Source organism: Mauremys mutica, chromosome 1 (assembly GCF_020497125.1).
Source record: "Mauremys mutica isolate MM-2020 ecotype Southern chromosome 1, ASM2049712v1, whole genome shotgun sequence".
Lineage (NCBI taxonomy): Eukaryota > Metazoa > Chordata > Testudines > Geoemydidae > Mauremys > Mauremys mutica.
The window spans coordinates 365,288,269-365,302,857 of record NC_059072.1 but is presented as its reverse complement, the minus strand read 5'-3'; the positions used below and the strand labels follow the sequence as shown (position 1 = coordinate 365,302,857).

General features: G+C 47.2%; 1 protein-coding gene across 1 annotated transcript; it reads right to left on the bottom strand.

The window, feature by feature from the left end:
- Positions 1-5,661: 5,661 nt before the first annotated feature.
- On the bottom strand, positions 5,662-6,624 carry LOC123350132 (olfactory receptor 52B2-like). The gene has a single exon (XM_044988533.1). It carries the CDS (start codon positions 6,622-6,624, stop codon positions 5,662-5,664), a length of 963 nt encoding a protein of 320 aa, XP_044844468.1.
- Between the last annotated feature and the right edge of the window lie 7,965 nt (positions 6,625-14,589).

Below are 14,589 nucleotides of genomic sequence, written 5' to 3'. Positions count from 1 at the left end.
TAGGAGAGAGGAGGGGGACCACACACAAGAGAAAGTCTATTTAAGTCCCTGGGAGACCTCTCCATTTGGTCTTCAGCTGGCTCAAGAGAGCATCTCTACCCTCAAAGATACCTGAAAGAAACTGGAACAAAGGACAGTAACCAGGGGGTGTGAGTGATTGCTGGACCCAGACTAGAAGGAGACTAGTCTGTAAAAGAAACTTACTGGAACATCTCTGAGGTGGACACCCTGGGATGGCAACCTAAAGAGAGACCAGAGGATGCAAGCGTAGGAGACTGCAATAAAGATAGCATCCAATCCGGCTGACAGGAAACCAGTTGCTAAACCGTACCAAATATTGACTGTTATGTCCCCACAGGCCAGTGTGGCCACACCTATGTGCTCGCAGTACGAGTGAGGCATAATATTATGTCCACAGTAGTGGAGCCGTTTAAGGAGAAAAACGACTGGGAACATTATACAGAAACTCCTGGTTAGAGCGGCCACTGCTATCTTCCTGATCACGGAGTGTGTTAATGCAGTTGTGTACCGCAGCGGGTCACAGATGGCAACGTAGCAATCAAAGGCCATGGCCAGTAGGATGGCCGACTCGGTAATGAAAATAAAATCAATGAAAAACATCTGGGTGAGGCAGCCGTTGAAAGAGATCTCCTTGGAGAGAGACCAGAAAACACTCAGGGTTTTCGGCACCGCGGTGGTCGATAACAGCAGATCGGCCACTGTTAACATGGAGAGGAAAATGTACATGGGCTCATGGAGGCTCGTTAGGAAAATATGTAAATGAATAGAGCTTTGAAATGCAAGTCTGCATTGTTAGAGGTAGAAGGGCAGATGTTTGCTCAGGTCTTGTGATGTAAGCAAACAAGTCTTGTCTATTGCTATAGCTTTGATTCGAAGATCAAAAAAGAAATATTAACATTTAGGAAGATATTTGAGTAAATAGTATTATTATCTATGTGTCTCTTTGAAGGTTGTGGTAACCTGTATCTGAACTGTTTAATGGATAAATTACCCTGTGCTAATTGCCAGGATGTTTGGACGAAGGAGTTAAGCCTATGTTTTCTCAGGCCAAAAGGCTGATGGAAATATATAAGAACCCGAGAACACGATACTGCTTCATCTCAGATTTGCTTTGAGTTTCAAGAGGGGGAAACCTTCAGCCGTAAGGATTGAGATTCTTAGTCATTGACTGGAGCCACCCTGAATATGGACATTGGACTGTAACCTATGGACTCTTTCTAAAAAGACTTTTGGCAACTACAATCTCATCTCTGCTATGTATCTGAACCTCAAGAATTGAATTCAAGTCTGCCCGTATATTGATCTTTTAACTAACACTCTCTCTCTTTTCTTTTTTAATAAATTTTAGGTCAGTAAATAAGAATTGACTATAATGTGTATTTTGGGTAAGATTTAAGTTATAATTGAACCTGGGTATGTGGCTGATCCCTTGGGGTTGGAAGAACCTTTTCTTTTATATGATGAGATAAGATTTTCAATAATCATCATCATATCTGACGTGTGTGTCTGGACAGAGGCCTGAGGCTGGGTACTTTAAGGAAACTGCATCATTTGGACTTCTGAATAACCTGTATGGTAATATAGAAGCTGTTTTGTGCTGGTTTGGTAAATCTAAATACTGGAATATCCACCAGTGTTTGGGGTTTGTCTGCCCCATTCTGTTTGCAGTTCACCCTAATTGAGTGACCTCAGCTGGCTCCCACAGGCAGCACTGCCACACCAGTTCACTGAAGTACAAACCTGCCCCTGTCCTGCCTGCTCTCCCCAGCCTGGCTCCGCACTCACAGAGTGGGCAGCCTCTGGCCAGGACACACATCCCCTCCCCTGCCCCAAGCCATCAGCAAAAGTGAACTGGATAAGTCGATGGAGGGGATGGTCTGAGATTGCCTACAATGGCGTCTGGCCCATCTGCAACTGCTAGTAGCAAATATCTCCAGTGGCCTTAGAAGATAAACACAATGTGTGGGGGAAGAGTTAACACGGTTTTTAGAAAGGGAAATCATGCCTCCCCAAGCTATTCAAATTCTTTGTGGGGGTCAACAAACATATGGACAAGGGTGATCCAGTGGCTATAGTGCACTTGGACTTTCAGAAAGCCTTTGACAAGGTCCCTCAGCAAAGACTGTTCAGGAAAGTAACCTGTCATGGGATAAGAGGGAAGGTCCTCTCATGGGTCAATAATTGGTTAAAGAGAGGAAACAAAGGGTAGGAATAAATGGTTAGTCTTCACAATGGAGGGAGGTAAACAGCGGGGTCCCCCAAGGGTCTGTACTGGGACCAGTCCTATTCAACATATTCACTAATGATCAGGGAAAGGCAGTGAACAGTGAAGTGGCAACATTTGCAGGGGATACAAAATTATTCAAGTATCAGAGGGGTAGCTGTGTTAGTCTGGATCTGTAAAAGCAGCAAAGAGTCCTGTGGCACCTTACAGACTAACAGACGTACTAGAGCATGAGCTTTCGTGGATGTATACCCACTTCATCGGATGCATGTCAAGATTATTCAAATTATTCAAGATAGTTAAGTCCAAAGCAGACTGTGATTGGTTACAGAAGGATCTCACAAAACATGGTGACTGGGCAACAAAATGGCTGATGAAATTCAGCACTGATAAGTGCAAAATGATGCACGCTAGAAAATATAATCCCAACTACACATATAGAAGGATGGGGTCTTGATTAGCTGATAACACCCAAAAAAGAGATTTTGGAGTCACCGTGGACAGTTCTCTGAAAACTTCTGCTCTGTGCACAGCAGTGGTCAAAAAGGCTAATAGATCGTTAAGAATCATTAGGAAATGGATAGAAAATGTTATACTGCCACTATATAAATCCATGGTACAGCCACACCTTCAATAGTGTGTGCAGGTCTGGTTGCCCCATATCAAAAAGGACATGTATCATCTGGAAAAGGTCAGAGAAGGGCAACAAAGATGATTAAGGGTCTAGAATGGTTTCCATGTGAGGAGAGACTAAAAAGATTTGGACTGTTCATCTTAGCAAAGAGACGACTAAGGGGGAATATGACAGAGGTCTATAAAATCATGACCGGTGTGGAGAAAGTGAATAGAGAAATGTTATTTACTTTTTCACACAATACAAAAACCAGGGGTTACCTGGTGAATTTAATAGGCAGCAGATTTAATACAAACAAGAGGACGTATCTTTTCATGCAACACAGAGGTATCCTGTGGAACTCATTGCTGGGGCTGTAGTGATGGCCAAAAGTACAGCTGGGTTCAAAACAGAACTAGCCACATGTATAACTGGGATCAAAAAAGAATTAGATCAGTCCATGGAGGATCGATCCATCAATGGCTATTAGCCAAGACGGTCAGGCTGACTCTAAACCTCTGAATGACAGAAGCTGGGGCCGGAGGACAGGGGATGAATCACTCTATAACTGCCCTATTCTGTTCACCCCCCTGAATCTGTGGTATAAGCCACTGCTGGAGACAGGATGCTGGACTAAATGAACAGGTGGTCTGACCCCGTACAGGCTGTTCTTTGCTTTTCGGAGACATTTCTTCTCAACAGCTGCCGTATGAGGAGAGAGTAATAAGACAGGGACCTTTCAGCTTGGAAAAGAGAAGACTCAGGGGAAATATGATAGAGGCCTATGAAATCATGACTGGTGTTGAAAAAGTAAATAAGGAAGTGGATAAAAAAGGAACTAGATAAACTCATGGAGGACAGGTCCGTCAATGGCTTTTAGCCATGATGGGCAGAGATGGTGTCCCTAGCCTCTGTTTGCCAGAAACTGGGAATGTGCAACATGGGATGGATCACGTGATGATTCCCTGTTCTGTTCATTCCCTCTGGGGCATCTGGCATTGGCCACTGTCAGCAGACAGGATACTGGGTAGATGGACCTTTGGTCTGACCCAGTACGGCCGTTCTTATGTGCTTATGTTCTTAATGGAAGGTGGGTAAAAAGGAAAAAAAATATTCCTGCAGCATTTTTGTGATGTTAGCAGGTTAAACAAGCCTCCAAGCCCCAGGAGGAATTGGCAGGTTATCCTCAGTGCCAAAACATGCTTTTAGCATGGGGTGAAACAAATCTATCGCAGACACAGGATTATACTCTCCTTTTCCCATGGCTGGGGGGAACCAGAGAGCACGTGCAAATGAGCCCCTTGCCCACGAAACCAGGCCACAGCACCCCCTGATCTCTCTCCTGCCAGCCACGCCCACAAACCCAGCTAGGTAGGGAACAGAGCGAGATCAGCCTGGGGAAGCCGGGCCCATCCATGCAAAATGTACCGTAAGGTAGCCAAACGCAAGCCCCATGGGACGCAGGCCTTGGCTACGGAATGGGGGACTGAGTCCGGCAAAGCTGAGACCCTGAGAAGGGGATGGTATGATGGGATAGCCTAATTTTGGCAATTAATTTGGCAACTGATCTTTGATTATCAGCAGGTAAGTATGCCCAGTGGTCTGTGATGGGATGTTAGATGGGGTGGGATGTGAGTTACTACAGAGAATTCTTTCCTGGGTGCTGGCTGGTGAGTCTTGCCCACATGCTCAGGGTTTAACTGATCGCCATATTTGGGGTCGGGAAGGAATTTTCCTCCAGGGCAGATTGGCAGAGGCCCTGGAGGTTTTTCGCCTTCCTCTGCAGCATGGGGCACGGGTCACTTGCTGGAGGATTCTCTGCAGCTTGAGGTCTTCAAACCGCAATTTGGGGACTTTGATAACTCAGACATAGGCTAGGGGTTTGTTATAGAAGTGGATGGGTGGGATTCTGTGGCCTGCATTGTGCAGGAGGTCAGATTAGATGATCATAATGGTCCCTTCTGACCTTAAAGTCTATGAGTCTATGAGTCTATTTAGGAGTTTGAGCAGGAAGTTGCTGTAACTAAAAACAAGTTATTGGGTTCAATACTGGGGTGACTGGGTATAATTCTAGGGCCTGTGTTATACAGGAGGTCAGACTGTGGTTCCTTCTGGCCTTAAACATTATGAATCACCGTGTTTGCTGTGGGGTGGTGTGTGGGGGTCTGTGCTGCCCGAGCCATGTCCTCATGGGGTGGATCTCCAGGTCGAGGAGGCCCATGATGACACAGTCAAAGCCAGCCCTGCTCGGGTTCTGGGCTGTGCGGAGAAGGGCCATGCAATCCCTGTGCTGTCTCCCTGAGGGGACTTGATCCTGACTTCCATGCTGGCCCCAAAGTGTGCTCACTTTGCGAATGAGGAAATTAAGGAGGAAAGAAACGAACCCAAGGTGACACAGCAGGTTGGAGGGAGAACCAAGACTAGAGCCCCTGTCTCCCAATGTGCAGTCCAGTGCATTTCCCATTGGTGTATGACATGTCCTCCTTGGCTGCTGCTTTCCATTGCCATGAAAAGTGCAGCTCAGATGCAGCTTCTCACAGAGGAGATGCACACACCGTGCTCTCTCGCAGGGTGATTTTACATTTGTGCTTTCTTGTTTTGTTGTTTCCCTTCATTTTAGAACAGAGACTCATTCAGTCTGGCTGCCTTTTGTGGAAGTGAGCGGTGTTGTACCCAAATTCTGTTGATGAGAGAGACCAGCTTTCGAGCTCACACAGTGGAAGTACATAGTTAAAACACCCCTAGAGTTCCAATGAAAACCTGGCTTTAATTTCCACGTCCCAAAGCATTTTCTATTGCTCCTTTAGCTCGGCACGGAGCTTCTGCTGCAGCATCGATAAAAGACATTGATCACCCGTTTCAGGATCTCTTTTGTTGTCACCCCATAAACAATGGGGTTTAACATGGGGGGAATGAGCACATAGAGGTTGGCCAATAGGTTGAGAATATAACCTGGGATGATGTGCCCAAATCGGTGTGCAAAATAGGAGAAAAGGGATGGCACGTAGAACATCAGTATGACACAGACATGGGAGCCACAGGTGTGGAGAGCCTTGAGCCGGGCGTCCTTGGAGGGGAGCCGGAAGACGGCCCTGAGGATCAGTCCATAAGATACAGCAATGAGCACAGCATCCAAGCCGATTACAAAAATAGCCAAAGCTATGCCATACCAGAAGTGGACTGTGATGTCGTCGCAGGCCAGCCGGGCTATGGCCATGTAGTCACAATAGTTGTGAGGCAGGAGGTTGGTTCTGCAGAAATTCAGCCGCTTCACAAGAAAGATGAGAGGGAAAATTGTACAGAAACTTCTTGTGACAACTGCCAGCCCCATCTTCCCAATCACAGACTTGGTTAGCATGATGGTGTATCTCAGGGGGTCACAGATGGCAACGTACCGATCAAAGGCCATGGCCAGCAGAATGGCCGACTCGGCCATAAAACTGACATGGATGAAGAACATCTGCGTCAGGCAGGCAGCAAAAGAAATTTCTCCCGCTCTAAACCAGAATACAGCCAGCATCTTGGGCACTGCCGTGGTAGATAACAGCAGATCAGCAGCAGCCAGCATGGACATGAATAGATACATGGGCTCATGGAGGCTTCGTTCTGTTAGTATGATGAATAGTAGGAGAGAGTTCCCAAAAAGTGTCACAACGTACATCAGACAGAAGGAGATGGAGATCCAGACATGAGACTCCTCTGTACCCGGGATGCCGGTCAGGATGTAAGTTGCAGGGTCAAAAACAGTGTGATTGTCAGCTGGCATCATGTACCATCACATGGATCTTCTATTCATTTTCCAGTAACTAACAGCAAAAGAGAAAATCAGTGAGAAATTGAGTGTCAGCTAGGACTGGAATGTATTTGTTGAGGGAATCAAAGATACCATCAAAAACTTCATTGTGTGACAGCTACCTGTTGTGTGTGACCATAAACCCAGAAACATTCTTGTGATGAGGTGTAAAAATCTCACACTAGGCAACAAGGGGTTGAGGGATTATTTTGGGCTCAGCCAGCCTCACCCCTGAGATAAGGGGAGACTGACTGACCTCGGTGGCCAAACCGCCTGATGTAGAATAATGTGGGCTGGTTGGCCAGCGGAGATGGAGTCGCAACAGTTGCTGAAGTGGATGACTGAGAAACAGCATCAGCAGGCAGCCCAACAGTAGTAACAGCAACAGCTCCTGCACCACATGGCCACCCAGTAAGAGCAACTGACTTAGGGGCCCAGCAACAGGACAGTTCAACAAGTTGTGGCATTAATGCGGCCCCAGGGGTCCCCCGGAGCTTCTCCATCAGGGTGCCAGGGCCCAAGCCCTAGAGACCTGCCGGTAGCCATGAAGCTCACGAAGGTTGGCCTTGAGGATGACCCTAAGGCTTTTCTGACAACACTTGAGTGGGTGCTGACGGCTGCCTAATGGCTCCCTGACCAGCAGGCCATCCTGCTGGTGCCCCACCTGACAGGGCCAGCGCAGGCCGCATACCAAGGACTGGATGCAGAGAGCTTCCAAGACTACCCTCATGTCAGAGCGGCCATCTTGGACTACCTCGACATTACTGAGGAGACCTTCTACCAGAGGTACCCTCCAGGGGCCCGACCCTGGGTTATCACTCAGAAACTGCAAAACCTATGTTGGAGTTGGCTAAAGTCAGAGGAGCAGACCGGAGTATGGGTGGTGGCACTCATCCTGGTGTAGCAGTTTGCCCAAATCCTCCCAAAATGGAGTAGGGACTGGGTGCTGAGACATTGACCAGAGTCACTTACCGATGCCGTGCAACTGATGGAAAACTATCTGGCAGCTGAGACAGCTCTAACTTGCACATCTGAGCCATTGTTTGACGCCAAAGAGAACCCCTGACAGAAGGGGGAAGCCAATTAGAGGAGACAAAATCTAGACAGGGTGCTCCCCAAGTCCCCAGCCTACCAGGAGCCCAACCAGCCCTCAAGCCAGGGGCTGGGAGCCCAGGAGACGCCCTAGGCCTTCCGACCTCAGCCCGAGCATAGAACCTGGGGTTCCCAAGAGACTTCCCCGCCCAAAGGCCAGGAAGGGCAAGGGGGCCAAGTATCTGGGGGAAGACATACCCAGAGGCTCTGTTCCCAACCAGAAGCTCCAGGGCAACCATGGGAATCTGTTTCTCCTGTGGGCATCAGGGCCACCATTATCAGGAATGCTCCTATATGAAGTGCAGATATGGGCAAGTATGGATGGCAGAGAGCCATGTCCAGGAGCGCACCCCAGAAAAGGTAACAATTCTGGTACAAATAAATGGGACCAAGTTTAGATAATAAGTTTAGTAATAAGTTTAGATAATAAGTTTAGTAATCTCTGGGTGTGGGCAAACCCTGGTCCAGGACAACTTGGTCCCCAACCCTGAAGCTCCCGGGGAGACCATCCTCCTGCAGTGCATTCATGGGGATATTAAGCCCTATCCCAGTGCCTGGGTTGAGGTCAACATAGGAAGAACACAAACCCCCTCTAGTAGGGCTAGCCTCAACCGTAGCCTACTCTGTTATCTTGGGATTGGGAGCACTTCTCCGACATATAGAGGGGATGTAGAGCCGATCCCGAGAACCCGGAGGAAGTGCCTGAGAGAGCCAGGATAGGCAGGGAACCCCAGCCCGTGACACTGGCTGGAGTAGGCGAGGAGCAGGATCCTGGGTAGGGGTTCCAGCCAAGACGAAGTGTTGCAGGAAGATCCTCCTAGGGAGCAGATGGTATAAATCCCGCTCTGGTAGAGGGAGTTCCTGACCCGAGAGACTGATTTTGTGAAGAACCAGAGGGAAGATGAGACCTTGAGCCATGCATATGAACAACTCCGAGTGGTTAAGGGCGAGGTTGTAGATCCCCACTGGGCTGCTCAATACCCCCACCTTGAGCTCCAGGAGGAATGACAATTTTGGCTGGAAAAGGACCATTGGATAGGGGAAATCAATTCACAACTCTTTGTCCCTCAGCAGCATCGGCAAGAAGTCATGTGATTGGCCCACGCCATCCCATCTGCAAGCCATCTTGGACGGAAGACCCTGGCCCGGATCTTAGACAGTTTCTTCTGAACTGGCGTACATCAAGAAGTTAAAAACTTCTGCAACTCCTGCCCTGAATGGCAGCTAGTCGGGCCCAAAAGTGGGGTGAAAGCCCCCTCATCCCTCTCCCGGTTAACAATGTCCCCTTTGAATGCATTGGTATAGATTTTGTCGGTTCCCTGGAGAAATGTGCCGCTGGATACAAACACCTATTTGTGATAGTCGATTATGCTACTCGCTATCCTGAGGCAATCCCACTATGTAACACCAATGTGAAGATGATTGCCACAGAACTATTGACAGTCTTTGCTCGTGTACGAGTTCCCAAGGAGATTCTCACCGACCAAGGCACGAACTTTACATCCTGCTTGATGAAACACGTCTGTGATCTTCTGAAAATAAGGAGCCTCCATACCTCAGTTTCTCACCTACAAACGGATGTCCTGGTTGAACCCTTCAACCTAACCCTGAAGCAGATTCTGAAAAGATTTATGCCAGAGGACCTGCATCACTGGGATCAACTGATTCCCACCCCCCGCCGTTTGCCATTTGGGAAGTCCCACAATACTCTATGAGCTTTTCTCCATTCGAGCTCTTGTATGAGAGATGTCCCCGGGGAATCCTCGACCTGGTCCGGGAGATGTGGGAAGGACAAACTCCGACAACTCAGAATGTCCTACAATATGTGTTGAGACTCAGAGGGAGACTTGAGACTTTGGGAGCTTTGGCTAAAGACAACCTCCTCACTGCCCAAGAGACGCAGGAAGGCTCCTCTAACAAGGGAGCACGGGTACGCACTTTCAAGCCAGGCGATCGGGTCCTCCTTCTGCTCCCGAGTATGGAGTCTAAACTACTGGCCAAGTGGAAAGGTCCCTATGAAACTGTACACCGAGTTGGGCCAGTGAATTATTAGGTTAGACAGCCTGACAAATGGAAGCCCACCCAGGTCTATCACATCAACATGCTGAAGGCGAGGAAAGAACAAGAAACCTTATTCATCGCCCCGTACTCTCCAGAACCAGAACTGGGGTCACACATGCCTTATGCTCTGTCCCAAGAGGCTATATTGGGGGGGGGGGAACAACTTCACCCTGAACGAAGCGCCCAGGTGTAGAGCCTAGTGAAAGCCTTCCCGATGGTGTTTTCATCCCAGCCAGGAAGGACCCACCTCACGCACCACCACATCCAGACTGAACCTGGACAGATTGTCCAGAAGAATCTCTGGTCACTTCCCTGGAACGTGTGTGAGGTGGTAAAACAGGAAGCCCAGACCATGTTGGAGCTTGGGATCATTGAGGAACCCTAAGCGAGTGGCAAAGCCCTGTTTTTTTCGTCCCAAAGCTGGATGGCACTGACCAGTTCTGCATTGACTTCAGGAAGGTTAATGCGATTTCCAAATTTGACGCCTACCCCATACCCCATGTGGATGAACTACTAGACCAGGTGGGAGAAGCTCAGTATATCACAACCTTAGATTTAACAAAGAGGTATTGGCTAGGGCTGTTAAGTGATTTAAAAAAATTATCGCAATTATACACACTGTTAAACAATAATAGAATTCTATTTATATAAATATTTTTTAATGTTTTCCACGTTTTCAAATATATTGATTTCAATTACAACACAGAATACAAAGTATACGGTGCTCACTTTCTATTTATTTTTATTATAAATATTTGCACTGTAAAAATTAAAGGAATAGTATTTTTCAATTCACTTAATATAAGTACTACAGTGCAATCGCTTTATCTTGAAAGTTGAATTTACAAATGTAGAATTATGTACAAAAAATGCATTAAAAATAAAGTAATGTAAAACTTTAGAGCCTACAAGTCCACTCAGTCCTATTTCTTGTTCAGCCAATCGCTCAGACAAACAAGTTTGTTTACATTTGCAGGAGATAATGTGGCCAGCTTCTTGTTTACAATATCACCTGAAAGTGAGAACAGGCATTCGCCTGGCATTTTTGTCGAAAGCATCGCAAGATATTTATGTGCCAGATGTGCTAAAGATTCATATGTTCCTTCATGCTTCAAACACCTTTCCAGGGGACATGCATCCATACTGATGATGTGTTCTGCTTGATAACAATCCAAAGCAGTGCAGACCAATACATGTTCATTTTCATCATCTGAGTCAGATGCCACCACAAGAAGGTTGATTTTCTTTTTTAATATAATAATTGGAGATATACCAATCTCCTAGAACTGGAAGAGACCTTGAAACATCATCAAGTCCAGCCCCCTGCCTTCACTAGCAGGACCAATTTTTGCCCCAGATCCCTAAGTGGCCCCCTCAAGGATTGAACTCACAACGCTGGGTTTAGCAGGCCAATGCTCAAACCACTGGTGGTTTGGGCTCTGTAGTTTCTATGTTGGAGCATTGCTCTTTTAAGACTTCTGAAAGCATGCTCCGCACCCCATCCCAATCAGATTTTGGAAGGCACTTCAGATTCTTGGGTCGAGTGCTGTAGCTATCTTTAGAAAGCTCACATTGATACCTTCTTTGTGTTTTGTCAAATCTGAAGTGAAAGTGTTCTTAAAACAAACAACATGTGGGGTCATCATCCCAGACTGCTATAACATGAAATATATGGCAGAATTTGGGTAAAACACAGAGCAGGGGACATACAATTCTCCCCGAAGGAGTTCAGTCACAAATTTAATTAACATATTATTTTTTAACAAGCGTCATCAGCATGGAAGCATTTCCTCTGGAATGGTGGCCATGAATGTTTAGCCTATCTGGAACATAAATACCTTGCAATACCAGCTACAAAAGTGTCATGAGAACGTATGTTCTCACTTTCAGGTGACATTGTAAATAAGAAGTGGGCAGCATTATGTCCCATAAATGTAAACCCACTTGTTTGTCTGAACAATTGGCTGAACAAGAAGTAGGACGGAGTGGACTTTTAGGCTCTAAAGTTTTACTTTTTTTGGTTTTTGAGTGCAGTTATGTAACAACAAAAAATCTACATTTGTAAGTTGCACTTCACAATAAAGAGATTGCACTGCAGTACTTGTATGAGATGAATTGAAAAATACTATTTCTTTTGTTTACCACTTTTACAGTGCAAATATTTGTAATAAAAATAATATAAAGTGAGCACTGTACACTTGTAATCTGTGTTGTAATTGAAATCAATATATTGGAAAATGTGGAATAACATCCAAAATATTTAATAAATTGCAGTTGATATTCTATTATTTATCAGTGTGATTAAAACTGTGTTTAATTGTGATTCATTTTTTTAAGTTAATCGCATGAGTTAACTGTGATTAATTGACAGCCCTGGTATTGGCAAATCCCACTCACACCAGAATCGCACGAAAGAAACACCTTTGCCACTCCATTTGGCCTCTACCAGTTTTGAACTATGACCTTTGGACTCCATGAAGCGCACGCAATGCTCTAACGCCTCATGGACCAGGTGTTGCAGCTCCATGACTTGAATGCCTCAGCCTATTTAGATGATGTGGTCACCTACAGCGGAACCTGGGAAGAACATCTGGCTCAAGCGGTGGCCGTGCTCTGTTCCCTGCGATAGACTGGACTAACAGCAAACCCTGCAAAATGTAAAATAAGGAAAGAAGAAACCACCTACCTGGGATACATTTTTTGGGAAAGGCCAGATCCAGCCCCTGATAGATAAAGTCCAGGCCCTCAAAGACACCCCATGCCCTACCACCAAGAAGCAGGTCAGGAGATTTTTGGGACTTGCTTGCTACTACCTTCAGTTTGTACCGAGGTTCTCGACGATTGCAGCCCCTCTCACAGATCTCATCACAAACGACAGCCCCAAGAACGTGCACTGGTCTGAGGCCTGTGAAAAGGCCTTTCAAGAATTGAAAGAACGCCTCTGTACAGAACCGGTCCTATTGAGTCTGGACTTCTCCAAAGAATTAATTTCGTAGACAGATGCTTCTGATATGGGACAGGGCACTGTTTTATCTTGGGAAATAAAGGAGGAGGAACACCCAGTGCTCTATTTGAGCTGCAAGCTGTTCCCACAAGAACGAGTCTACTCTGTCACAGAGAAGGAGGGCCTGGCAGTGAAAAGGACCATAGACTCTCTCCAATACGATCTCCTGGAAAACCCATTCAAGCTCATCACCGACCCTGTTCTGTTAAGATGGCTAAATGCCATGAAGGACACAAAACCGCCTGATGCGCTGGTACCCGTCTCTCCAGCCCTACATGTTCCAAATTGAGCAAGGAGCCAGGTAACCCCCTCTTACCCATTGGTGTTTGGGTTTCCCCACCAGGGGAAAAACCTTGGACTAAGCTGACCCCAGGGGTGGTGGACAAGAGCAAGAGGCCTAGGGAGGACAGCCAGACTGCTGGTAGCACAAAGGGCCCTGGGTCGGAGCCCGGTATAGTGGGAGGACCCAGGCTCCCCTCCCCACAACCCCCTTGGCAGTCAGGAGTTTCAGCCATGACCATTAGGTAACGCTCCCCAACTAGGAACCATTTCAACTCTCCTGCTACGGAACGTCTCCATTCCAGAAGAGGGAAGATGGTTCGGATGGTTCTGGCCCCAGGTGAAGCAGGGCGCACCCTCCTGGTGTTGCTGTCCACAGCAGAATGTCTCCGTCACACATTTGCTGCAGTCACCCCGAGGGCTCCAGCGGTGACTGTGAAAGTGAGTTAAAGCAGCCACATGACTGGTTCTTCTGGCCCTTACCTCGGTTTCACACTCACTGCTGCAGAGTCACTCCCAGTTTATAATGGGGTGAGAGCAGAACTTTTCATTCACAATCCCCCTGCTGGAACCTTCTGGCTCTGAGGCCTTGACCTGACCAACACTCAACCCCAAGAGTGAACTCATTCACGAGCAATTCCCATTGATTTTTATGAAAATATTCACCTGAGTAAAGTTGCAAGTTTTTCCACGATTTGACTATGTGAAGTCAATCTCAGTTAAGGTCTGGTCCACAACATAGACCTATATTGGGATAACTACGTTGCTCAGGGTTACTCCTGAGTGCCATAGTTACACCGACCTAATCCCCATGTAGACATAGCTACAGCCTCTCGGGGAGGAGGATTAACTATGCTACCGGGGAGCTCTCCCCCATCAGCGCAGAACGTCTCCACTAACGCACCACAGCGGTGCAGCTGTGCGGACGCAGCATTTTAAGCCTGGCCGAGCTGGTAGCTCTGCTCCAGAGAACTACAGCTGCAGTAGGTGTAGGGGGACCAGACGTCCTGTTTTTAAAGGGACAGTCCCGTATTTAAGCCCTCCTGCAGGTGTCCCGACTTTTTCTTAAAAACAGGAAAAGTGTCTTGTATTTTCTATCTCCCACCATCCATACTAGCAGGTCCTGCTGCTGGCCAGACCCCTGCTTCCCAGATGCCCACCTACCAGCGGTGAGTGGGGAGGTCCAGTGGGTGACGATGGGGGTGGGTGTGCAAGACTGGTGGTGGGGCGAACATGCTCCTTCTGCTGGTCCATCAGCTCAACCCATGCGCCATCTGGATAGCTCTGTGATTTGAGCATTGGCCTGCTAAATCCAGGGTTGTGAGTTCAATTCTTGAGGGGGCCATTTAGGAATCAGGGGCAAAAATTGGTCCTGCTAGTGAAGGCAGGGGGCTGGACTCACTGACCTTGCAAGGTCCCTTCCAATTCTAGGAGACTGGTATATCTCCAATTAAAAAAGAAAAAAAAAGGCCAGCAGGGCCAGACTCTCCATCCCCTTTCCC

Coding starts and splice junctions, on each gene's coding strand:
- LOC123350132 (XM_044988533.1), bottom strand. CDS start 6,624: ATGCCAGCTGACAATCACACTGTTTTTGACCCTGCAACTTACATCCTG.